This window comes from Rhipicephalus sanguineus, chromosome 1 (assembly GCF_013339695.2).
Source record: "Rhipicephalus sanguineus isolate Rsan-2018 chromosome 1, BIME_Rsan_1.4, whole genome shotgun sequence".
Taxonomy (NCBI): Eukaryota; Metazoa; Arthropoda; class Arachnida; order Ixodida; family Ixodidae; genus Rhipicephalus; species Rhipicephalus sanguineus.
The window spans coordinates 257,998,884-258,026,045 of NC_051176.1; the positions used below are offsets into that span (position 1 = coordinate 257,998,884).

The 27,162-nt window shown below is 46.0% G+C and overlaps 1 protein-coding gene across 1 annotated transcript in view; it reads right to left on the reverse strand.

Annotated features, from left to right (window-relative positions):
* Positions 1-27,162, reverse strand: part of LOC119382528 (E3 ubiquitin-protein ligase lubel) — a 164,016-nt gene that overhangs the window by 68,688 nt on the left and 68,166 nt on the right. Inside the window, exons 5-6 of the mRNA XM_049412766.1 lie at positions 19,947-20,155; positions 4,027-4,379 (exon numbers count right to left, since the gene is read on the reverse strand). Of these exons, the coding sequence (XP_049268723.1) occupies positions 4,027-4,379; positions 19,947-20,155 (562 nt within the window). The remainder of the gene's footprint in view (positions 1-4,026; positions 4,380-19,946; positions 20,156-27,162) is intronic.

Sequence of the window (27,162 nt, forward strand, 5' to 3'; positions counted from 1 at the left end):
GAACGCTCGCCCACTTTGAATTATTGTATAGCATTCCTCCATAGCACCGTGGCGAACTGTATATGAAGTGTTATAAACATGCCAATATTTATCCCAGTGTAGTTGTGTTCTCGGTGCGCTGGCCACAAGTGCGCAGCTCGAGCTTGGCCGATCGTTGACGCACTGGGTACAGCGAGAACGTAAACATGCGTTTATGGCGAAACGAGACGCGCCGGCACCGCAAACTGCGTGTTGATGCAAGCGAATACTTTTTTTACGCTCGCCCACGGACATTTACTCGGAATAAAGGCCACGTCGTTGTTCGTGCTGCTACAAGACTTTGTCGCGAGCTCCGATTTTCTCACCAGGAAACCACTTCTCCAGAACAAAACAATTAAAAACGTGCATATAAAGGAATAAATATTGTGTTTCCTTTGTCAACGTGGCTTCGGGTGTTACTGCCGACGACATATATACGCACGACCCATTTTCAACGGTAGTGAGACTTGTTTATTTTTTGCCGCATACTTGGGAAAGGAATTGAGGCTCACTTCACTTGCCTAGCCCTATTAGTACATTGCGGCACGCGGCAGATGCGATTGCTTTGGTTCCTTTCGTCTTGCAGAAATGATGCATAAAACAAAAAAGATTGGGACAGCTACGCACTGGTGGTGCGAAGAGCGAGGAAACAGCTGAGCTGGTGACCTCACCCTCCTCCTTCACATCACTCCTCCTCTCCCTCACCTTCCTTTCCCACCGCCTTGCTATACTACACTATACAAGGCTATGCAATGTTGAACGATATTTAAATGCCCTCACTGTAACAAAATATACGCCATCAACCGCATCGTTATTCTACTAATCTCATCCCCGTACGGTCGTCGATACCAGCCCTACAAGCATCCCTGGAGTTCACGGCCTCTGCGGACCTCGCGGCAATTTAGTTGGAAGCCCAGTCATGACATGTACAGCATTTATTCGCATAGAACCAACACTAGGTGGCCAAACGTTGACTAGTGTTGTGTAAGTCTACCAGAATGTTCATGCATGCATGACAAACACACGGCAATCAATGGTATGTCATGACCTGAATGACATATGACAGGAATCGCATGACTTGCATGCCATGTATGACATGACATGTATGGATGACATAAATTGGAATTCATTGCGGTCATGTCTTTAGATGCGATGCCTCAGTACGCATGACAAAACATAAATGACGCAAGATAACAGGCATGCAATGGGATGCACTGTATTTACTCGCATACAACCAACGCGGCTTGACAAGCTGTTGTCTAGTGTGGCGTAGCGGTACAGCTTTAGAAGGCAGCAGCATTTCCTCCTCAAAGGAGGATGAACATTAGCTTGCACCAATGGGCGCGCACTCTAGCCATACATCATGAGCCGCACGGCTGGCGACTTTCGTCGCGGATTTCTTTCGTCGCGGATTTAATCGGCGATCGCGCTTCGGTTATTTGGGTGGGGCCTCTCCTGCCTCCTTAAGCTGTACCCGACTTTAGTGTTGGCAAACTGTTTACTAGCACTGCCTAACGTTGCCAAGAGCTGGCTAGTGTAGGGAATGTTGGCTAGCACTTGGTAACGTTGGCTGCAAGCGGCCAACTCTAGGCTAGTAGTGGAAAGCGTTGGCTAGTACTGCATACTGACATATGGCTGTCAGCTGAATGTAGATAGTGCTTTTCTAATGTTGGCTAATGTGCCATAGCCAGCTCCCTGCTGTTTGCTCTGCTGCGCGTAACTCCGATTCAGTGGGATCTGTCCGGATTTTTTTTTACCCGTGTCGTATTTTTTCTCCCCTTTTTAATAGTTCTTTTGCGTTCTTGTTTCGCCGCTAATATTGCGAAAATGCTGTGTTTATTAAGGCGAAAGCCTTATATCTCTCATGGGGACGTGACCTTGAACGAAAAGCTGGCGTTAGCGGCGTGAGAGAATGAAATAACAAATATGTATTGACCGCGCGATCTGCGCATTCACTTCGTCTTTTCGGCATTCGCGTGATTATTAAGATAAGAAAAGCGGCGTTCGCGGGACTCGGCTCACTGACGGCTATGGAGTAACGCGAGTAGTACGCCCTATGGAACAAGCTTAGTCAGGACCTAGCGAACTGTGTGATAGGCCGAAGAAGTATGCAACGCCAGAAGAGGCTCGACAGGCACGAAATAAGGCACGACGAGCGAGACGGCAGGTCGAATTCTGACGCTACGTTTCAGTCTTTAACGCATCGGCGCTCGTTCTTTTGCCTTCAAGTCATCCTATCGATAGTGTAAGAAACCCGTGGAGCTCTGCTGTTAATTTCTGTTTGTTTTAGTTTTGTTTCATTCTGTTTCTATTTTGTCTTTCTACATTTGTAATTAATTAAGTAAATAAATAAATAACCCTCGCCAACGGTTTCTGCACATTTGTTTACATATTTTAACGCTTTTGCTTTGTGACACAGAAAACTCTGCCAGAAAAGCAAAAAATGAAACCGAACTAATCTAATTAAAACTGTGATTTTCACAATCATTTCGTATTCCAATTGAAGCCCCATCGTTCCGTGCAGGGTTTACCTGTCACTCAATTATGGTCGTCAAAGGCCAAGCGTGATCATTGTTCCCTTTGCACAGTCTGTGGCGAAGCGGAAGAAACTTGACGCTAAATATGGTACTTCCGATGCCGGTTCCTAAGTGCAGAGATATAGAATTTCTTCGGGTCGTCGATCCACCAAACCCTTTGCCGTCCTCGACCGCGTTTCCCATATCTTGGTATCCACTGCAACGCTCTAGTTGACCATCGGTTATCTCTACTTCAATGATGGGACGTACCCAGATCCATTCTTTTAACATCTACTAGGATATCGACTACCCCTGCTTGTTCTCTGATCCACTATGCTGTCCTCCTATCTCTTAGAGTTACGCCTACCGTTTTTCGTTCCATCCCACGCTGTGTGGTCCTTACCTTCTTCTCAAGTTGCTTTGTTATTATCCAGGTTTCTGCCCCGTATGTTAGAACTGGCAAGATAGAATCAATGCACTTTACGATTTAGTGACAGTTGTACGTTGGCGGTCATGAGTTGAGAATGCCCTCCGTATGCGCACCAACCCATCCTTATTCTTTGGTGAATTTCCCTTACATGAGTAGACTACCCTGCTATATTTGACCTGGATATGCATACTCTTCTATTGATTCTACGGTCCGGCTGTCTAACACGAACTCTCAACTTATTGGCGAAACACCCTAGCACTATCTTTGTCTTGTTCATATTCATCTTCAAACCCTACTTCGAAGCTTTCTCGGTTTAGGGCTTTAATCATATTTCGCAATTCGTCGAAGTCACAGCTGAAGAGTACGATGCCGTTTGCAAACCGTAAATTCATTGTCTGTTGGTTTTATTAGTTTCTCTATAACAAAGAAAAAAACGAGCCCTTAATCGACACCCCTTCTTTCGTTCTTAATATATCATCCGTTAACCTTTATTCTTGTTTCTTCCCAATCCAGTTCAAATACTACTTCTAGAGATGTAGTGAATAATAATGCAGGGATTGTATCTCCTTGTCGGACCACAGAATGAAACAGTACCGGTAAAAGCTACGCATATTCCTAGAACCAAAGTGTCCAGTACACTTTTGCACTCAGATATAGTACCTTACGTTGAAAATTATGTGGTGTCAACACACGTGGGAAGTGGGCACTACCCACACAGAGAGAGAAGGAGATGCAAATGAGGTAAAGGCAGGGAGGTTAACCCGAATTGAAACATCTGGCTTGCTACCCTACACTAGTGAGAAGGGGAAAGAAAGGTGGAAAGAAGAGCGGAGAGAAAAGCAGGCGCGCATGGAAAAACACAAATAGATTGATGCCGACGCGCTTGAGAAAATAGAAGGGAGAGAGAGAGTGCAGCGCAGTGGCCGGAACTTGTTTTTCTGGGTGTCTGAAATCTTCGGCACATCGAATAAATATTTGTACACTACCCGCGCACCGCGTAAACTCCTATGCATTGAATCTCCAGCCATCTCAGCAGTGGAAAAGAATGAAAAGGATATTCACCGGGGTGCATCATGGGGTCGTGCATGCAACTTTGGCTGCGCTTGATGCGGCGGCAGTCGAGCGTGGAATGGCGCTGGGACTTGTCGTCGTCCGTTTCCTTGCCGTCTTCGGCGGCAGAGTTGACGTTACTCCAAGAGCCCGTGGAGCCGCCCAGGAAGGGCGGCCGGTAGAAGCCAAGCGGAGTGGCCGACGCCAGAGGGTAGGCCATCGGTGGGTAGCCGAACGGCGCCCGGAACGCGGGCCCCGCCACCGGGTAGCCCGGCCCGGGGGGCAGCATCGCTGCTGTCGAGCCGTGGCCCCCATGGAGGTCCGTCATGCTACTGCTCTGGCGGCTTAGCGTGGACGAGTCGCCGCTGCGTGAGACAAGCAGAAGCGCTTATTGATCAGCGTGATTGTATTGGACTCTCGTTGGGACGATGCAAAATCCCGTCATGGAATAAATGAGCTTCCAAATCTCTGAACATTTAAAGGGCCCCTAAACCACTCCGAATTCAAAGACGAGGAAGTGGTTTCTTTCTCGCCTTCACTACCCTTCCAACAGGCGCCTCCTCATCGCCGCTCATTTCTTCATAATGCACGTGGACAATATCAGCATTTTGATAGTTGCCATTTTGTTGTACTTATCAACATGTAATTTTCTGACAGGAGGTCCCCTTTCAGCCTTGTGCTATGGGACCTCCTTCTGTATATACTAACCCCAATGCGTGTATATTCTTTTGCGACAAATAAAGATTTTTGATTTGATTTGATTTGATTAAGCGTTGAACCTATCAGAATTTCGCGCTTTTCGTCTACACGCCGTTATCTCAGTCGAAAGTCAGTCGCAGTCGCAGTCGAAAACGCACAAAACAAAGTGAAATCAGTTGATCACGCTCGAATGTCATGCAAGACAAGGCAAAACGGGCGTGAGGCTGCATGTGAAAGCAGGGTAGGTGACAACTCACAACTGATACCCCTCGTATGTGGACTAATCGAGAGTTTATTTCCTCATGACGTCGCGTGAAGATACTACTGGCGTCACGAATTGCGCCGAAAAGACGAGGAACGCCAGGAGAGAATAACGCGCTCGTTCTTTGTATTTTCAGAGGTTGTTTAGGGGTCCTTTAAAGGGACTCTAAAGTGACACGATGAATTGGTTTAGATTGACAAACTGTGCTCTGAAAACTTTAATGACGTTAATTTCAACATCATAGGTTTATTAACAGAGAAGAAAATCAAGGTCAAAGTTTCATTTTTAATTTTCGCGCCTAAATCTCCGCGCGTGACGTCACGAATTTCAAAGTGCATTATTCGCACTTTGGCGACAATGGCACAAAGAATTTTTCTGACATTTGGTACGTTCAGTCTCTTTGGTACGTTCAGACCCTATCAGTGGACAATGTACTTCATTTTAACGGACTAGGAACTACGTAGGCCCCAGGGGATGCGATCAAAACCTGTGACGTCACGGTGATTAGTGCGGGAATTTCAAGGTGGCGTCACCATCCTCATTTTCTTTTTGCGCGTTTTCTCGCTTAACAATCGTTTTCCCGCGGGGAGCGTGGTGATTCTAGTATTGTGAAAGAGTGACGTACACAAATATGAGAAAAACTGCTTTTCTAAACTTCTAGTTTACCTTTAGGAAACCTTTGTTTATTGGCATGGTGCAAAGTTACGCTTTGGCACTTGCAGAGATCACCGGTTGTTTGTCGTCGTATAAGAAAAAAATAGTCAAGAAATTTGGTACGAAGTGTTCAATAAATGCATGCCAAAATACCAGCTCTATGAAAGCAAATTTCTGCACCTTTGTCCTGAAAAGGTGCAAAAAATATCAATGCGCACAGGTGCATATATGAACGATAATACGTTGAGTTGACCAATAACCCATACAAAAGCACAATCAAGAAAGAAGTTCAGGGGAAGATAGAGGCTTCATCTTATCAGAAATCCGTTAAGCAAGGAATCATCATTGACGCCCACCACTATCTTCTGCAACCAGTGCCGACGGCATCAAATCAAAAGTGTTAAAAATATTACAGCCAGTTTCAACCTGTGTAAACAGCGGAGCTGGCAAGCAAGCGCCAGCACCTGACGAAAGCAGATTAAGTTCTTTCTTCATCTTTCTTCATCTCTTCTTCTTTCTGTCGTGTTTGTTATTTCCTAATCTGTTTCTATATTGCCCTCTCTCCTCCTTTCACTCCTCCTCACTCTCACTTTTCTTTCCCACCCCTTGTCAAACTATACTGACAAGGCTATGCCATCCTTTACCCTTTCCCCTCCTCCTTTCCTTCATCCTAACCATCACTTCCCTTTCCCGCCCACTTGCTTATTTCTTTCTCTTTCTGTCTTCCTCTCTGTTTCTTATATAACATTTTTGTGTCTGTTTCTTTCTATCTCTTTCTCTCTCTGTATTTCTCTGTCTTTCCATCTTTTCTTCTCATTCTTTCCTTTCTTTCTCTCTTTTTCTTTCTTTCTATTTGTTTCTTTCTCTTCCTCCCTCTCTTTCTTTCTCTCTCCCTGTGTTCGTTCTCTCACCCATCCGAATTATTGCATCCCACGCCGGACGAATCGGCGCAGCGGGAGAGCGCGCGCCGAGCGCTCGTGTTCGGGGAGCGAAGCAGAACATGAAGAAGAGGACGAAGAGAGCGCGCACCGGCCGCTGACGATGATACTTTCTTGTCGGTGCGGCACGGAGCTTTGCCAAGCTTAAACAGCTCTGCTGTTAAAAAACATCAGACTTACCAAGCAGGGATTTTCCAACAATCTATTTCAGCTCTCGTAGTTCCATCAGACTGGAAAGTACATAAGGTCATCCCTCTCCCCAGTAAGTCTTACGGTTCAACCAGTTCCCGTCACCATCTAATTTTTCCAACTCGCGCTCTCTCAGAAATTATGGGACACAATATACCGGGTGTCCCAGCTATCATTAGCCAAGGGTTAAAAACTACAATATTAGAGGCAGGTGAGTGAAATTAGTTGCGAATTGCTGACAGCCACTTTGCGCACTACAGACAATTTTTTGTTTTGTAATTAATAATTTTTTTAATTAGGATTATTTAATGAAATTGCTAAGTATTGATTATAGCCAAGAAATGCGACTTGCAAAGTCCGAGAGCGTCTTCAGAAATCCCCATTACATTATTTGCGATAAAGAAAGTCTCACGTACATTTTTTCCAAGCTGCAAAGAAAGACCGCGAAATACAAAAAGTACCACGTGACTAGCGCATTCGTGCATAAGTTGCCACCGCCAACTTATGCGCATTCGTGCATAAGTTGGCGGTGGTTTCTTGGCCCGCATCAGCCAGTTGGCACGCGTGACGGTGCAAGTTGTAGCGAGCGCGGGCCAAGAAATCACCGTTAACTTATCGGCCTACCACTGCAACGGAGCCGGCGAGTCGCGGCCGCAGCTAATTTCGTTCGCTCAAACCACGGCTGAGAGCAGCCCATTCGCTGCCGGGTGAAGGCGCTAGTCGCATGTTTCTTTTTGTATTTCGCGGGCTTTCTTTGCAGCTTGGAAAAAATGGTATACGTGAGACTTTCTTTATCGCAATAATGCAATGGGGATTTCTGAAGACGCTCTCGAACAGTTCCATTTCTTGCCTAAAGTCAATATTTAGGAATTTAGTTCAATAATCCTGATTAACAAATTAATCAATTACAAACCAAAAAATTGTCTGTAGTGCGCAGGGTGACCGTCAGCAATTCGCAACTGATTTCACTCGCCTGCCTCTAATATTATATTTTTTAACCCATAGCTAAAGATAGCTGGGACAGCTGGTATAACGCCTTTGACAAAGCCTCACAGAGCCGCTTGCTGTTGAAGCTTTCGCACCTAAACCTAAACACTCTCGAGCTCGATATTGATCTAAACTGCACGGAACTGGAGCGCAGTAATTCCATCGACGCTATGGATTCGTCGACGACAAGAAACTCAAGGACGGCATCGTAAATCCCATCAAGTGATGTTCGCCAACACCGTGCGTACTTATTCCTCCAATAACGAAAGACTGTCAGTCCATATGCGAAGTGCGCCGCCGAGGTGGTCTACGAAGAGAGTAGGTGTACGTAAGTTGCATGCATAACGGGGCGCTGCGTCAACAAACGAACAAGAGAGCATCCGCCTTATGCAAAGAATAACGATAGCACACATTTAAGCCCGCGCCTGACTTCATGCGGGTGAGAGGCACGGATATACGGGTTGTCTTAAACATAAGGTAGCTCGCGGGAAGTGCCGGATGCGTGTTTCATGAAAAACAAGTGTGACACATCAGTAGATTTCTTTGAATTAGAAATGTGTAATGCCCGAAAGCTTTGTTGATTATAAGCGAGACTTGGGCACGTGAGCACGTCAGGTGAAAAAAAAAATAATTTTGATTTACGCGCAGTCGCTCGGAAAATACATAGCTAGAAATACGCTCTCGCCCTGCCTGTCCTTCCTTTATATTTATGATCGTATTTTTGGCAACGAAAGATAATTAATCTTCGTTTCTGAGAACGTTCTACAAAACTTCTGTGTCTAACTAATATTGACAAGAGCAAAGTACAAAGTTCCATTCTGTTCTCCGGCTAATAAATGAGATATCGTGAACGCGTTTGCCCAAACACTGAATTCATTTGTTATTCCAATATATTCGCGCTCTTCTACCTGTGTCTGAAGCTGCAACTTAATGGTTACTACCGGGAAAGTTGAAATTGGTTCGAGTGATTTCATGCTGTGTTCTATATTTGCTTTCTGTACAAATTAGGTTATCTCTATCCTTTCACTGTTTGCAATTTATTTCTCCCGTTTATCATCCCTCTAAGCAGCTCTGGGACTGCATTGTCCTTTTAGATCAAGTCTGGTAACTAGTATCGTCCGTACTTCACCCAACCCGGTTAGGTGCAGTCTCATTTTTGCTCTTCCGATTTTTTTTCCAGGTCAGGCTCACCACTAATCTCGTTTGAAAATCAGCCTCACCTTTCCTGCCTCTGTTCTTTCCCTTGTCCTGAATGCATCCACTGTATTCGCGCTAGTTATTTTGTTTAGTCTCGTCTACCTATAAAGTGTTCTCGCCGTCTGCTTTTTATATAGACAGCCATAGCAAGGAACGGAGACGCTGCGAGGCCAGTCGCGGACACAACGCAAATATTTCAAAACATCCGAGCGTGCAGCGCGCTGACCTACTCTGTTTCGCAAAGCTGTGTGTAGACACAGTTTTCAGCGCCTACGCCTGACTGCACGCGTTAACTTTTCGACGACGCCTTGTCGCGCGTGCTTTGTTTCGCAGGACATGTATACATCGTCCCCAATCCGGATTACGCACGAGCAATCATTTTCACGGTTAAAAGATCGCGACTGCACAACACCTCCATCGAAGCGTCGACGGCACAGAGAAAGTCGTTGGGATAGATGCAGATGGGAATGAAATGCGCGTGCGTGTTTATACCTTCTTTTTTTTTTCAGTACAATATAAATGTCTTAAATTTGTTCAGATAAAGTAATTTCTTGTCCAAGCACTTCCTATCTTAGAGTTACTTTCTTCGTCAAATGCAATAATTGAAATTGTGAGCTAAAGTTACATAATGATAATTGTTGGGGTTTTACGTCCAAAACCACGATGTGATTACGAAAGACGCCAGAGTGGAGGGCTCCGCAAATTTTGACCATCTGGGGTTCTTTAACGTGCACCTAAATCTAAGTACACGGGCCTCAAACATTTTCGCCTCCATCGAAAATGCAGCCGCCGCGGCCGGGATTCGATCCCGCGACCTTCGGGTCAGCAGTCGAGTGCCATAACCACTAGACCACCGTGGCGGGGCACAATGAGTATGTCTACTGATACAGTTCAGTTACTGTTCTCTCCCTTTCTTTTTTCTTCTAATTTCTTTATTGCTGTTTTTCAACTCTCAAAGCAGTGTCTCCAATTACTTTATGTTTTCTTAAAAATTAGGCCCAGAAAATTATGCAACCGCTGCATAAACGTGAAGATTTTAGGCGATCTTTCTACCACTTCAAAGACTCCGAAGAAAAACAGCGCCACGGTCTGGTCCAAACGCTATGGCGCAAACCGAGGAGGAATATTAAATAAAGAGATGAAGAACTTATACTTTTTTTGCCTTGAGTTGCGTCGTAAACGTTTGGATCGAGCATGAACCAACTGGCCCAACATCTTTAGATTAGTACCACTTCCTCATGCTTCGAACAAGCGGTCGTGGCAGTTGAGGCTTCGACGTTAGTAATCCCCATTGTCGCCACACCGGCTTGAGAGACATCTCTTTTCGACTACGTATTACTGATGTCTTCGTGCGAACGAAAAACTGAAGCCGCTACTGAAGACGTGCAGTGCGAGCGTAATGCAGCAGCTAGGGAAGTGGTGGTGGTTGGAGAGGCCTGGCGGAGTCCACTGAAGACGTGCGTACACCCACGTGAGTTGTTCTTACTCTGATATGGGATAGACAAGCGTTAGCATCGGCGTAGAAAGTTGACGTGGAGTTGCCCATATGCAAATACTATTTTGTCGCGTACATGTGGTAGTTTCATGCGGCTTCAGAATGTTGCTACAAGTCTAACGATGCCGAAAGGAAGGAGGCGCCGCTGTTGCGAGGACGATCAAGAGGACAGTGTCGTTCAGTGGTCCGGCCTATAGTACACCTTTGTGTAGAGGATCTTAAGTTTCAGTGTAAATACATCTTGCAAACAGACTTCCTTCGCGTATTCCTTACGTAACGGTTTCGGCGGAGGCGCGCGTTGTTCCATGTATTCACCACGGACTTCCGTAGCAGCCACTTCATCGCAGTCGCGACCACGTTCTTCTGTGAAGAAAAAGCGTGTTCATAAAAACGAAAAAATGTTATTGTTGCACTTCTCGCTTTCCCGCATGCTGCTAGATGTATACACGTGATGTTTCTACATCTGCCACGTGATTAACAAATATTAACAAGCACAGCTATTATTTATGCTTACGATTATTTGCTGGACCATTTCATGCACTTCTCTCTCTCTCTTTTTTTTTTTGTTGACATAATCCCCATTATATGTCTGCTTTAGCCTGCGATACCTGCGCATTTTCCTTTCGCATTACTTATTAGTAGGGACGGGCGAATAATATGTTTGGTGTTCGAAGCGAATTCGAAGCAAATAGTGATTGGGTCGCATGATATTGAATCGAATAGTTCGAATAGCATATATCACATATTATTAAGAAAAATGAGCATTTTTTTGTCATGGCCCAAATAACTTGCACAATATATTTAAGAATTTGAACTAGGCATGTGTGAATGTCACTTTTTTGGTTCGAAGTGAAGTGGAAGCAACTACGAATAGTAGCAAGATTCGTATAGCAGTAAGGTGCAGGTTATAACTGGTACAATACGTTACATTTTGAAAATTACTATACTTAGCGCATATAAGCCCGTATAACACGCTTTTAAACTTTAAAAATTCACCGACAATTACGATACTGCCTAATGCGAATTCTAAGCGCAGCTTCGTGTTAGGGCAAGGCCAACTGTGTTTGAAGCTTTGGCTTTCCGCAAGGTATCGACTCAGCCAGTCAGACGAACTTTATTAGAGTCCTGGGGAGCGGCTCCCAGGAGCCCACCGAGAGCCTCGCCTGCGACGGGGGAGGGAGCCAGAGGCTCCCGACCGCTTCGCAGGCCCTTTAGATGGCCCTGAGGTATCGACTACACCATAAATCATGATTTTTGTGTAGTAGGACAGCACCCACTACGCCATTATTCGTCTTTCTGCGGATAAGCGAGGTACCCGCTACACATCGGTAAGGTAATATGTGCACTTTATTGTTGCTGCATGTGGCTGATGACGATCAAGAATTATGGCTGAGCACTTTGCAGTGGGTGGGAACATAGGCATGCGCAGGGTTCCACTTCAGGGTAGCGAGGGTTCACCGCAGCGACCATCCCCCCTCCCTATTAAGTCAAAGTGAAGTATGGGGCAGACTTTGCGCCCCCCCCCCCCCATCTTATGTGACTAGGCGAGGCGCCCCCCCCCCCATCCCCCCTCGTGCGCACGCCTATGGGTGGAAAGCATTAAACCACACACTCGTTGCGCAATTAGCATTGTGCAATGACTGGTGAGTTTCAAGAGCCAGCGTGGCTCTGTGGTAGAATTAGAGAGGCTAGAAGGGTTTGGCTAGTGTCGTGAGCAGACGCTTCTGTCGGCCGCCGCGGTGAAACGTGTTTTTATGACGCCGCTAGGGGCGCTGCGCTCCGGAGACGGGTTAGAGGCGAGCTGACGAGCTGGCCCCGCGGCCGCTGCCGATCATTGTTTGTTTGCCTGTGTTTGTGCTTGGTTGTGTGGAAGCGCGAATTTTGTTCGTCTCTGCACGTGGTGAGTCAACGTACTGCTTTATTGTGGCTTACCTGATATGTTTCCGCCAAACATCAACTGTGACATTACCGTCATTTCTTCGTATTTTGGAGTATGCCTGCTAAGAAAGGCAGGACATGCTTCGTGCCTCTGTGCAAAGGCGGGTACAAAACGTCTGCCGAAAAAGTTCCCTAGTCCGTGCTCCGGCGGACGCTCTTCGTCGAGAAGAATGGGCAAGGAACATAAAACGAGAAGACAGAGTGCTGGACGAGACATGCGTTGTGTGCTCTCGTCATTTTGACGATCGGTTTATTGTGAGGATCTTCAAGCACATCATTAATGGAGAGCTTGTAGAGGTATCTAACGTCATCGCTCAATTGTAATTACTGATGCCCCCCTTACTCAATGCCCTTCAATGGGCCTGTAAGGCATTTTGAATAAATAAATAAATAAATAAATTACAGATACTTGCTAACAGCGAATTTGAGCCAAGACAAATTAGAGAATATTTTTGGAATTGTTAGACGATCGTTTCTGTGTAATGATCACCCCGATCCCAGAGCAGTTTTTGCTCATAGTAAACAATCTAGCGCTCTACAACTTAGCGAAACCACCTAGAAGTGGTAACTCGCCAGCAGAGATCATAAGTGCACTCTTGGGGCCATCAGACATTGGAAAACAAAAGGCAGCCCGCATTACAAGCTTAATTGATGAACTCTTGGATGAGAGAAACCTCGCAAATGCTTCAGCTGTGCTTGAAGACAGCAGTATTTTTGACCACAAAGGCTGTGTTGAACAGAAAAGTGACAGCCATTTAATTTTCTATGCTGTTGGCTATGTCGTCAGGAAAGCACTTAAAAGGTTCCCATGCCCCACATGTGCACCTGCCTTAGCCATTCTGCCTTTGCAGGCAGAGACAAATGAGAATGCCTCATTGACGAGGAAATTTGACCATGGGGGCTTACTGTACCCCTCAAAACACCTTGAAGACTTGATTGCAAAGCTGGAGAACGCGTTTGCTGTGTTTTTAAGCAGAAATGAGCTGCATGCTGAAAGTATGCTATCATTTTTAGAGTTTTTGCACGGGCATGACCACCAAAAAGTTGGCTGCAGCGAGCATGGTCAAGCACTCACTATAGAAATGGTTAAGTTTTATAGTTTAACTAGGCTGCACTTCTTCACTAAAGCCATCAACAAAGAGAAGTAAGTCTACACAACGCGAGAAGCAAAAGCTGCTCAAACTGAGGCGCTAGCTGTCAGTGATCTCCGAACTGCTACAGCGAAATATTGAATTCAATAAACGTGTCACTTTTGTGCTCTGCACCCTTCATTATACCGTTTCGTCATTGTGTCTCCGGAGCGGAACGATCATGCGTTTCTAACCTAAGGGCCGAACTTTGGTCCTTATTCAGCTATGCTGTTTCCCACTTACAAGACCTTTTTTTTTTTTCTGGAAGCCTGAAGTAGCTTCCATTAAAACAGAGTAATGATAATGATAGAAATAACAAAAATCAGTAATACGCCGTTTAATATATAATAAAAGCGGGCCTATACAACTCCAACGGTAGGTTGCAAGAACTGCCAGCATCTGCTTCTAAGTGAAGTTTCAGGGGTGACCGACCGAAAATACAGCTGCCCAAGAATGCTACACAGAACATCACGACGCTCGTATTGTCCTGTCTGCATGAGCCAACGAACGATTGCGAGCACGCAGATAAATTATACAAAAATGCGCACAGAAAAAGCATTGCTGGGTGCCGCTTGTAAGCGGGCCAAAGAGCGCGCGCCCCGCGCCAGCGGGCCGGAGCGCCACCTGTGCGCCGTCATAGCAAATGATTTCAACTGCGCCGACTCGTTCACAACACTAGTCAAACCCTTCTAGCCTCTCTAGTAGAATACTCGACAGCCGCGCGGAGGGCCCATGTTCAAATCCCATTCGACCCTGGGCATTTTTTTTCTCATTTTATTTTTCCATGTCTATTGGTTACTTCTTCATGTCTATCGGCTCCGCCACCAACGGCGACGGCACCAGCGACGGCAACGGTGACGGCGACGGCGACGGCGCTCAACGCAGGAACGGGCGCCTAATAGCTGCGCTCTAAAATAATTATTTGAGGTGAAGGTAATATGTACATTTAACCTTGAAGAGTGGCTTCGCGGCAGTGCGGATTTCCTTGACTAAATGGTTTCACGGCAGAGCACTCTATGCTGCAGTGAAACCTTATTTACAGGAAGTTATGTGCGCTCAAATATACATACATTCATTCATTTCGAATACTTCGAAATTTCGAACAATCTAAATTCATAAATATGGATATTGGCCAGGCACGTAGCACGTCGGCGGGATAACCGGTGGTCATCAAGGGTAACTGACTGGATTCCAAGAGATGGAAAACGCGTGAGGGGGAGACAGAAAATTAGGTGGGTAGATGAGAACAAGAAGTTTGTAGGTAGCAGCAGAAAGCACAGGATCGGGTTGATTTGCGGAACATGGGAGAGGCCTTTGCCCTGCAGTGGATGTAAACAGGCTGATGATGATGAAATTCATGTCGAAGCGAATTCGAATATTGTCATAGTCGTTCGAATATTCGAAGCGCCCGAATATTCGCCCATACCTACTTATGCGTGCGTGACAACCGTGCGTGCGTAAATGTTATGCGTGCGTAACCATGCGTGACAAAGGGCACTTACACGGCTATGTTCAACTGTTGGTGCCTGTGTCCTACCTTAAACAATAAGTTCTTTCGTTTTCCTGTCGTAAATAGAGGTCGCGCACGTCTTCCTTTGAAATTTTTTGCATTTATGTAAAAATTTATTGTGCCTATATTTACGATATTGGAGGCCTAAAACGTTGTCTTTCCTGCCTATTTTTGGCGCCTAAAACGCGCTTTTTTAACGCCTAAAAACCCGGCCTCTAGTAATAACTATCTCCCTGTGTATTTTCTCTAACATAATCGACAGAACACGACCTGTTCTCGAATTCGGCACGTTCCGGGGATCAATAAAGAAAACTCATAGCATCCACGAGCTTAAAGTAGGCGCCGAAATACCATGTTTCGCCAGTATTTACACAGGCAACGAACTGTACTCCAGGTGCTAAACTTTTGCAACTGGATTTCCGCAAACACGCTTGCTAGAGTTGAAGTAGAGGATTTCATATTCGCGAGTGTGGAATTCTGCATATCAAAGAAGAGTTGCAAAGAATGTACTGCTTCAGGTTAAATTTAAATGGGGCCATATATACGGTTCACTCCATGTCTTTTGGTAAAAATGACATCGCTAACGAAAATGTTAACAAGAAATTTAAAAATTCAACGTAAGTGCGAGCATTGAACTCTTCTGCGCTAAGATCCGCCAATACGAGGTGTTTGCCGGGGGGTTCCAAATGCCACAGGCCTTCTTCTGCGATCATGTTTACATAAATTATTTGGTTATACTGCGTCATTTCGCTGCTCCTTTGCTTTTTATAGTAAAACCTGTTAAATACTAACAGTAATGGTCGTTTTGGTGCACGGTGGTGTCATCGCTTCAATCCCAAACTAATATGCGAGAAATATGACGAACAAAAATTGCCATCGTTCCGCGTGGATTAAAAATTACGACCACTGATTTGGAAGTCCAGGATCCTACCTCTCAGTCATTTTGATTTCTTACTGTATTTCCTCGTTTTCTTTTACATCAACGCAATATGCTAATAATAATCTTCGGCCGTTTATAAAGGTTAACAAACAGAAGAAAACTTATTTTCCGAAGAACCAAGTCCTCAGGTAACCTGACCCATTCAGGTGGTTCTGAAAGTGCGCGGTACAGTTTTTCTCACATTCGCCGCGGTTTGCTGAAAGTTGGTTCAAACTAGAGTGTACTAGAGTTCAAACTAAGCGGCCACTTATATGCACGTGCCTGTGTTAATGTTTTCCATCACTAGCTATGGAGGCCCAGAAGTACAAGGCATTCGACACGTGTCCTAAAGAGACAGGAAACGAATTCCTTAAAGTTGAATCGGTAACTTTTTCGTGATTGTAAGCTGTACAAGACGTTCCAGTGGAAGTATATAAGTACGTGTTCCAGTACTAACGGCTTTTCGCGGATCAAGCATCCTGCCGTCGATGGTACACTCTAATCACGATAACGTTTACGACAACATAAAAAGACAAGTAACTTATAATTTATAAGTTACATGGCTGTTACAACCATTTCCAGTACTTACGGCTTTTCACGGATCAAGGACCCTGCCGTCGACAGATACTTACATTTCTTGTTCTTGAAGCCAAGTTTTAAAGGGAAGAGTGCCAGTGCGCAACTTACAGAAAGAAAGTCTTTAATGGGGTGCTCCCACCAATTCTCGAAGCTGAATTTACTCCGCCATACAAATCTCCTGTAAACAGAGGCGGCTCTGTGCCAGTGTGAATCTCAGTAAATGCTGATAAGATATTTTATTTTGACATTATTTCAATTTTCGCACCAACACTAGCGTGGCGTCAGGATACAATATCAATTCCGGCGACTTCACGCATTAGCTGTTATGACCTCAGGAACCAAAACATGCAAAATGGCCGCTCGTGCGTCACCAACGGAGCCACGGAACGTAGCGGCCGTAGAAACGTCACGTTATCTTGCGCGAGCATGCGACGAGAAACTCATACCGTGCCGTGACGTCAGGGTACAGTAGGAACCGAAACCAGCTCTTAAAGGTATGTAATTAATTTTCAAGGGCGCACTCACGCTTACCAGTAGATATTCCAATTTCTTGAGGGCTTGGTCTTTCATTTGAGGCAAAAAAAAAACGACAACTGAAAATTTTCGTGTCAGTACCCCTTTAACTTTGACTGCCACTTTTGAACCATTCAATATTTTGTAAGCCTTCACTACTTCACGGAAGCAGCCGGCGGAAATGCCACGCACGTTTTGACAAGACGACACTACAAGCATGGCAAGGAGCTAACTCTGCCGACGCTACAGCAGTGGAGAATATTGATCCTGGAGAGCGCGGTCGTGCCAGCAGCTGCTACAATTGGCTAACGCCCACTCGACATCTCTGTAGCGGGTAAAGGTCGCGTCGACGCCTTCTTCTTTTAGCACGCCACCTTCCCACTTGCGGAAGCGGTCCTAAATTAACTTCCTTCTTCTAACATGTGATGACAGTGATCGAGCGCATCTGCTTCGTCTTCATTTGTCTTTTACTTTTTCTCGCGTTTACTTGATGGAACTGATGTCACACAGACGTAATCCAGTAGTAACGAATCGAACAGCAAGAAGCTAAATGATTGTCTTGCTAGAAGCCAGGAACAAAGTCTGGATAGGTAAGGAGAGGCAGAAAAACAGAGTCTCCTCACCTCTCGTCCCACAAGAGACATCACGTAACAACGCTGTGGAGTACAGAAGAAAGCACCGTTGCGTAAGCGGTAGTAAGCCGCAATTCCGGACGTATTGCTTAACACAGCACTAACGTGCAAAAGTTGGACCGTGTGATCACCGGCACTGCTGTCAGTGTCCTATATTTACTTATGCAGAAACCTGGATCTAACAGATGCGGTGTCCATGTAAATGACATGCTAATAAAATTCACACAGGTGAGTGACAGGCGATAAATCTGACGCGAAATCATATTGATCTGAAAACAATAGACATATATAATCGGATTCCAGTACTTTTTCTTCAACGTTTCACAGCTGACGCCCGCGAGAGAAATAAGGTCATAATTGGTGACACTCTTTTTATTGCAGGACTTAGCACTGGCACAACTTAAGCAAACTTACATTCGGGTGGGAGTCCCCGATCGTCTGGGCCCGAATTCACAAAAAACGACGTTGTTTCGCAAGGGAAATTTTGAGCCAATCCTGCCGCTGCACGTATCATAAGCGAAAGTGACCAGCTAACGACAAGCAGCGCTTACGAAAGAAAAGCTTTGTGAATTCCGCTGCTGCATGCTTTGAAAGCTTGTGAATGTTTTTGCAGATTTCTTTAAAACGTGAATGTAAAGGGCATCAGACAAGAGCGAGTTGAAATAATTAAGGCATTTGAAGATTTGGTGCGCGCCGTTTGCGACGGTAACAATGTCAATCGTAGACTGAAAATGCGACAAATCACCTGCGTGTCACCTCTTGACGGTTTCGCAGAAAGGCGAAGAGTTGACAGCGATAGCAAGGTTGAGCGTGGCGCACGAGCTCCTCTCACCTAGGGTTACTGCAGATGCTACCTTTAGGTAGCAGAGTTGCGCATCTGTTTTCCAACGCCGCTAGCAACTATGCATTGCGGAGAAGCTGACGCTCGGGCCAATTTTTTGTATTTCTCGACGCCGCCGCTGCAGCTCACTGAATTAACACTAGTCATCGACAGCCAATGTTTATCGCCGGCCTTCGACACGCCAGACATGTTTATCGGCGACGCGGTAGGCATGTCACCTGCAAAAATGGAGTGCGACTTCACTGCATAGCTGTGGTTGCTAGCCGGACCTATGCGCTACTCTGCTACCTAAAGGTAGCATATACAGTGACTCTACTCTCACCGTGTTCCAATAGAAGGAAATTACGACATGGCGCGACCAAGCACGCGAGAGACGTGCTGCTGTTCGGCAAGCACTGCGCCGTGGCATACTACATCAGACATGCCATATATAGTGTTAGCACTTTGAGAAACAAGAAGGACAAAGTGGCCGAGCATTCCTGTTGCGCTATGATCATTGTTATTATCATTAAAGCGAAGCGGATAAAAGAACTGAAGAGAAAATAAAAAAAACTACGAGAGAAAAGGGAAATATTTACGAAAAAAAGTAAAAAAAAACCGCAAGCCGACATCAGCTCACTCGACGCAGTCTTAAATTGCTATTTGCATTTACCTATTCGTATAGAAGAGATAAAAACCTCATTACGTCGCCCCAACTAAGCTTACTATCTCCGTATTCCAGAAGATTTCTTTTTCCTTTGGAACAATTATTACTCGAGCCTGCTATTCGGCATCAGGCACAGCAGCAACAACGTTAACGTACCATTTAACGTGGTATGCCTTGGCCGAGCTGATAATTAAAGGTAACGCTGCAGAGTAAGTGAAACACATTTTCCGCATGCCTAGTCTCTGTACTCTTATGTCGACCTTTCTGTGAAAGTTTCGGAGAGCTAGTTTGGCGCGCTATTTATTTATTTATTTATTTATTTATTTATTTATTTATTTATTTATTTTTTTATTTATTTATTTATTTATTTATTTAAGGTTAGAAATGTTGGTAGGAAGCATATAATGTCGTTGGCTTCTCCACGACTGCAAACTGTTAAATGTATGAATGGTGCTCATTGGTGAAGAGAGACATTTGAGCTGCTGGGCAGTCCGAAGCCGAACATGGCGCATTCAGTTGAAATTTGAAACAAACCTATAAGAAAAATCGCATAGATCATAGTCTGACGTGCGAACTGTAGAAAACCGTTCCTTAATATGTTAAAAGCCACTTCGCAAACTGCATTATGGGCAGCTTTGTAAACAGGCTGTTCGTGAATCCAAGTGACAACGGCTACTCGCAGGCTTCTAAAACGCGTTCAGTCACTTTTCGTATATGTGGCAATTACTGCTCTCTTTTTTTACGTTTGACGTCGATTATATCAGCGATAAACACAGATATACTATAGAGTATGGGATCCTCACCCCTTGTGAGCAGCAAAGGCATGTGGCGAGCTGTGCTTGCGGAGCGTCCCAAACGCTTGGTGAGCGCCGGGAGGGCCAACTTTCCGGAAGGCCTGCCCGTCACGCTGTTCGGTTCCGGGATGCCGGTAGGCCTCGGGACCCCAGCTGTCGTCGCTGGCGTGACTACTGCCCGAGGCCGAGCCGACGTCGTCCCAGTCGTCGAGCGTCGTCTGAAAAGGGCAGCATTCACTCGGACTGAGCTGCGTGTGGAACGCGATGCTTCTTCAATCGGCCACAAAAGATTACGGGATGCAGGACAGGACATTCGAATGCGCTGAAGCTGAAAAGTTTCAATCCACAGTAGTTATTGAGACCTATACACTGAATACTTTAACCACGCTCAAGTTCGCATTGGTCATGGAATTCATTTACTGTAAACACTTCGAATACCCGCGAGACTCTTTCACAAAAAGGTGCAGGCTGTAACGTGAAACACGTACGTACGTACGTACGTACGTACGCACGCACGCACGCACGCACGCACGCACGCACGCACGCACGCACGCACGCACGCACGCACACACACACACACACACACACACACACACACACACACACACACACACACACACACGTATATCTGTTACAAATAACATCAACCATGAAAACTTCCGTGACAATGGTAACACCACCTCAACACCACCCTGACTCAGAACAATTCAAAACATCCCTTCCTCTAATGCACATGCATTTTGCGTTCTCTAACCCTTCTTCACCTATCCCTATCACTATCATCATTATCAATCACGTTACTTTGGCATGTATGCTTTCTGATATTTTCGCATCTTACGCCGGAAAACGTGGGGTTTCCCATGCAATCATAGCAGTAGCATCACGGCAACATAAGTACACTACCATTGCTCAAGTCGTCACTGTGCCGAGCAAGCCAATCATCTATTCACTATAACAACGGCATTATTGCAAAAAAAAAAACGAATTCCAGAATTGCGATGCAGGTGCCGCCGTACAAGCACGCAACAAGAAAACGCCCTCGCTCCGCTATCCTGGAATTCCCGACCGACGGCGCCAGTGCCACCTTCAACAACGGGCACCATGCGGCGTCTGCACTGCAAACTCATCTTTGGTCTCGTTTGCTCGGGAGCTAAACTTCAGGGTCACCACGACTACCTCAGCATGAATACCCAAATACAATGCACTACATTACCATATCTACTACTTTACCATTGTCTAAACACTTAACACTAACACACTACCTTAACAATTTGGAGCACGTGGATGATAACTGTTATTTACAACTGAACCTAACGTTCCGCATTTTTCTCCTTTGGAACACGCTCTTCTGGCTTAGCCCATAAACATTTTTAATTGGTTTTTTATAAAATGTACTCTGGGAAAATCTCCTCTATTAAGTTATTTTTTAATTGGCTTAAGCCCGTTGTACCTCATTGTGGTGCGGGCTACCCCCATGTTATTTTCCTTTGCTTTTCTCTGTGGGACACACACACAAACTTGACATTATATGCGCTTTAGCAATCCGTTTTGCTCAAACACTTCTTCTTTTGATCTCTATGACCCGGTAACCACGTTTTCAAGAACTCCGCCGTGAGTTGCTGACTTTTAACAGCGGAGCTGCTTAACCTCGGAGTAAGGCCGGTGCCGCAGACAGAAAACTCGGTGGGTATGCGCCACAGAAAGCGGGTATGTGCCAAGCAGCTTCTCTAGCATAGCATAGCCATGCATAGCAGAGGATAGCAAGGGGGCGGGAAAGGGAAGTGAGGGTGAGGAGGAAGGAAAGGCGGAGGTGAAAGGGTAAAGCATGGCATAGCCTTGTTTAGTATAGATTAGCAAGGGGGTGGGAAAGGGAAGTGAGGGTGAGGAGGACTGACGTTAGGGTGAGGAGGAGGGAAATGAGGAGGTGAGAGGCTAAGCCATAGCATATCCATGTACACTATAGCATAGCAAGTGATGCGAGGGAAAGGGGAGAGAGGGCAATACAGAAAGAGATAAAGAAACAAAGAAAGATTAAAGAAAGAAGAAAGAAGAAGAAGATATAGAAAGAGATAAAGAAAGAAACATGAAAGAAAGAAGATGACGAACAAAGATGAAAGAACTCCGTCTGCGTTCGCCAGGTGGTGGCGCGTGCATGTCGGCTTCGCTGTTGATCAGATTTCACAAACGTGGAATTGGCCTAATATTTTAACACGAAAGTGTTTTATGCCGGGGTCCACCAAGTACATCCGTCACGGATATGACGTTGATAAAATGGACGCCAACGGGTGAGAAAGAAAAAAAACCAAGAAAATACCCCCGCTGGGAATCGAACCCACGACGTCGCGGCCACGACGGCAAGCGCCCGACGCGCTACCGACTAAGCTAACTCGGGAGATGGTAGACACGGCGCGAACGCGCCTTATATCTTTCACACATTCTCTTTCGCGGCGGGCGGAGCGGGACGGTGCCGCCGTCTGTGAGATGTGAAAAGAAGTAATGCTTCACGATCGACACTTACTAGCGCTTACTCCGAGATTGCATGCGATATCGGAGGTCATGGTTAAAGCGTCTCGATACCGGAGAGCTAGACTGGCCGCGCTGGCGTCGCCGAGGCACCCTTGACGCAGTTACGTTCTTTGCTTTTGGCTTCGTGTTAGCGTGCGTCGGCTCATCGGAGTAGTGCAGCTTCCACGTCCACCAACGGGATTTCTCCGCCGCCGACTGCTTCAATTGCGAGAGCACCGACTAACAAAACTGCTGCAATATGCGTCGCAGAAAGGACGCGATTTCGACGGGCGAATGTCGTGCCTTGGTGGAGCGAGAGCAGCGCCTGCGAGACAGAGGCCAGCGGGACGCACGCGTTTGCGGGTCAGGCTACGAACCTCTACCTCCCGTGTTGCTGAAGCGCAGTGTGTGTTATGTATGCATGACCACAGGCGTCAGCTACCAATTACTAGAAAGCGCACGCCATGCCGTTTCTCTCCTTAATTGACGACGCTTTGAAGAAGTGCTTGTTGATATCATCCTTACGCGGGATTCACGATTCGCTGTGTCCAAATATATGTTCACGCCGTCAGCTACCACAACGGTTTAATCACGATCATGGGCGTTAGTCGTCGCGATAGAGACATGCTGTCAACATGGGTGCATCCACGTCAAACGGTGCTATAGCTGCCAAACACGAATAGACATTGTACAAGCTCTCATATATCACTACACAATAAGCACTGCTTCTGTGAAGACACGTTTCACTTTCGTGTTATACCGATTCCTATGTCGGAGGGATCAGCCATGTTTTTTGTTTGGAGAATTTCTAGAATGAGATACCCGGCAGCCCGTCTTGTTTATGAACGCGAATGCTTGGCATTTACTTTGTGTTGCAGGGCATTATTACACGCCGCAGACAAGACAATGTTCAGGGTGACCGCACTTGACATTTCTGCATAATCTATTGAAATACCGCTCTCAAGAAAACACGCGACGTCGATAGCACCCATGATATTGTTCGCAGCGGTCCCTCTAATGGGATGCCCGGCAACGTCGATCTGACTTGTGACTCTCGTATGCCGCGAGGCTTCAATAAGGAAGAACAAGCCTGTCTTGACACCGAGTCAGACAACACGTGGCCTACATGAACTCAAGCACAATATTCAGTTGGGAGATTCGTCAATGTGTTCTGTGTGTAACGACCCAGAGGACTTGCACGTGACTACAGCAGTTACTGGTCATAGAGATAACCTGTGAAGACCGCATTATGCACTTACTGCGGCACTCGAACATGAAGCCTGCAAGGTATTTTCGGTCCGTTAACAAGCAGCGTTCCCGCGTCGCGTGGTTCGAAAGCGCTGCTGGCGTTTCTATGCTCTATACGAGCTTGAACTAAAGATTTTGAATAGTGCTCTTATTTGTATGCCTGCGCGTGCACGGGTAACAGTGTCATTAGTAAGACATGTGTTTGGGCAAGTTGGTTCATCCTCGATCCGGAGCAAAGGAGCGCTAAAGAAACGGGGACGCAAACAGGAGACACACAGAACAGGCGCTCAACTTTCAACTGAGTCTTATTGAAGCAACATGAAAATTTATAACCGCAGCGACCAAGGGTGATCACATTCGTGACACAGCCACCGGATAACAATCATGTCCAGACCTCACCAAAAACACGTCATCATGGCCATGTACCAATACAGACACAGCTGTCCAGCACTGAAAACCGATAGAAAACGTCCAAGATTATCACACCACGCACTCTTTCATTAAACCTGTTCAGAGTGGCACGTGCGCAAACTCACTAATGCCGAAACATCGACAACCCAAAATTTTGTGCTTCTAGCATTGCTTCTCATTTTGCTTTGGTTTTTGCTCATCCCACTCTTTTTTTCCTGTTTATTGACGCGGCACCTTGTCGTTTAAGATTTCTTAGTGTTTTCTGTGCTGTTTCTCAAAAATGTTTTTTAACACGAAAGTGTTTTATGCCGGGGTCCACCAAGTACATCCGTCACGGATATGACGTTGATAAAATGGACGCCAACGGGTGAGAAAGAAAAAAAACCAAGAAAATACCCCCGCTGGGAATCGAACCCACGACGTCGCGGCCACGACGGCAAGCGCCCGACGCGCTACCGACTAAGCTAACTCGGGAGATGGTAGACACGGCGCGAACGCGCCTTATATCTTTCACACATTCTCTTTCGCGGCGGGCGGAGCGGGACGGTGCCGCCGTCTGTGAGATGTGAAAAGAAGTAATGCTTCACGATCGACACTTACTAGCGCTTACTCCGAGATTGCATGCGATATCGGAGGTCATGGTTAAAGCGTCTCGATACCGGAGAGCTAGACTGGCCGCGCTGGCGTCGCCGAGGCACCCTTGACGCAGTTACGTTCTTTGCTTTTGGCTTCGTGTTAGCGTGCGTCGGCTCATCGGAGTAGTGCAGCTTCCACGTCCACCAACGGGATTTCTCCGCCGCCGACTGCTTCAATTGCGAGAGCACCGACTAACAAAACTGCTGCAATATGCGTCGCAGAAAGGACGCGATTTCGACGGGCGAATGTCGTGCCTTGGTGGAGCGAGAGCAGCGCCTGCGAGACAGAGGCCAGCGGGACGCACGCGTTTGCGGGTCAGGCTACGAACCTCTACCTCCCGTGTTGCTGAAGCGCAGTGTGTGTTATGTATGCATGACCACAGGCGTCAGCTACCAATTACTAGAAAGCGCACGCCATGCCGTTTCTCTCCTTAATTGACGACGCTTTGAAGAAGTGCTTGTTGATATCATCCTTACGCGGGATTCACGATTCGCTGTGTCCAAATATATGTTCACGCCGTCAGCTACCACAACGGTTTAATCACGATCATGGGCGTTAGTCGTCGCGATAGAGACATGCTGTCAACATGGGTGCATCCACGTCAAACGGTGCTATAGCTGCCAAACACGAATAGACATTGTACAAGCTCTCATATATCACTACACAATAAGCACTGCTTCTGTGAAGACACGTTTCACTTTCGTGTTATACCGATTCCTATGTCGGAGGGATCAGCCATGTTTTTTTCAATTACGCGGCGCCATGGTTAAGCATGTTAATAGTCTTCTGTTCAATGCTATTACAGATGTTCTAGCCCATTTTTTTTTACTGCTGGGTTTGCTTGCTTTCTACGTCAGTGGGCTGTTTTCCTTAATGGTTTGTTTGGCCTCGGTGGCGCTTGCTTCCTTTTGGGTTGTCGATGTTTCGGCTTTAGTGAGTTTGCGCGGGTGCCACTCTAAGCAGGTTTAATGCAAGAGTCAGATATTGCGATAATCTTGGACGTTTTCTATCGCGTTTGGGCGCTAGGCAGCTGAGTCTGCACTGGTGCGTGGACATGATGAGGTGTTTATGGTGAGGTCTGGACACTTTTGTTATCTGGTGGCTGTGTCACGAATGTGATCGCCCTTGCTGGTTGCTGTTATAAATTTTCATGTTGCTTCAATAAGCCTCAGTTGATAGTTGAGCCCCTGTCCTGTGTTTCTCTTGTTTGCGTCCCCGTTTCTCAAGCGCTCCTTTGTTTCGCATCAACAGTGTCATTGTTTGCTTCAGTGATCACTGTGTTCATAATGTAGCGTGAGAAACATTAAGCATACACAGCATAGATGTATATTCACTAGCTGCCGTATGAGCTCCGTCTGAGGGCCACTGTCGCTAAGTGGTGGTACGGAAAGGTTTTTTTTTTTTTTTTTCGCGAGTGAGGAGCCTACGAAGAATACCGCCGCCAAGAAATGCCGCCATTACAAAATTTTACAATATGGCGGAATTCGACAGCGTCCAGAATAGCACTCCAGCTGCGCAGTAAAACGGTCCCCCCCTATCCATTGCCCTTATTTTGTTTATTAGGTTTATACTAGAGCTCCGGCGAGAGCTTGGTGGATTGACCGCGTTTCACACACAAACGATGGAAGCGGATCTTTCCCTCTATTCCATTTACCGGACCAGGAAAGAAATATTTGCTATGCATAATAAATAAAGAAAAACCCAATATCAACAAAAATGACACCATTGCACATATGCACTCTTGTAAGTTTGGAAAGCGAAAGATAAAAGATTGACGCAATAATTAGGAAAAAAGATAAAATAGCAACAAATGTGGAGTTACTTTGCACATACAATTGCATATATGCTTTGAATTCGTGTTTCTACTAAGTGTTTTTTGTCAATGAAAGTGCTTCGTTCAAGGCCTGCAACAAGCACCGGTGCTAGTACTATTATTTTCTCTTCAGTTTCAACCATATGTAGTCAACTGACAATGAAGTCCAGAAAAGCACATGAAAAGGTAAATGTACCTTTTAAGAAAACGGAAAATGGAGGTAAACAAGACCGCTTGCCAAAGGTCACATTTCGCGTGCGACGCTCGGTCACTCAGCTACTGCAGCGGCCGTGACCCCCCACCTCCCCCTTCCCTTCATCGGCACGAACTGCCATGACGGGGGATGTGGAAGACCCTTTCAAACGGAAGCGTCGCGCTTTCGTCTGGCCGATAACCCTCGTATACTAATAATGCTATGAAGTCGGCCACAGTCAAGACACATATTATGCATTAACTATAAAAATAGGGTGAACATGGTGGCAAAAAAAATTTTTTTTTAGTTGCTACAACGTAAAGCAAGCAGTTAATGAAGCCTAGGGAAGCATACGGGAAATCATCAATTCATTTACTTGAATGTAGGACACGAAGCTAGCCGCAAGTTTCAATTAATAT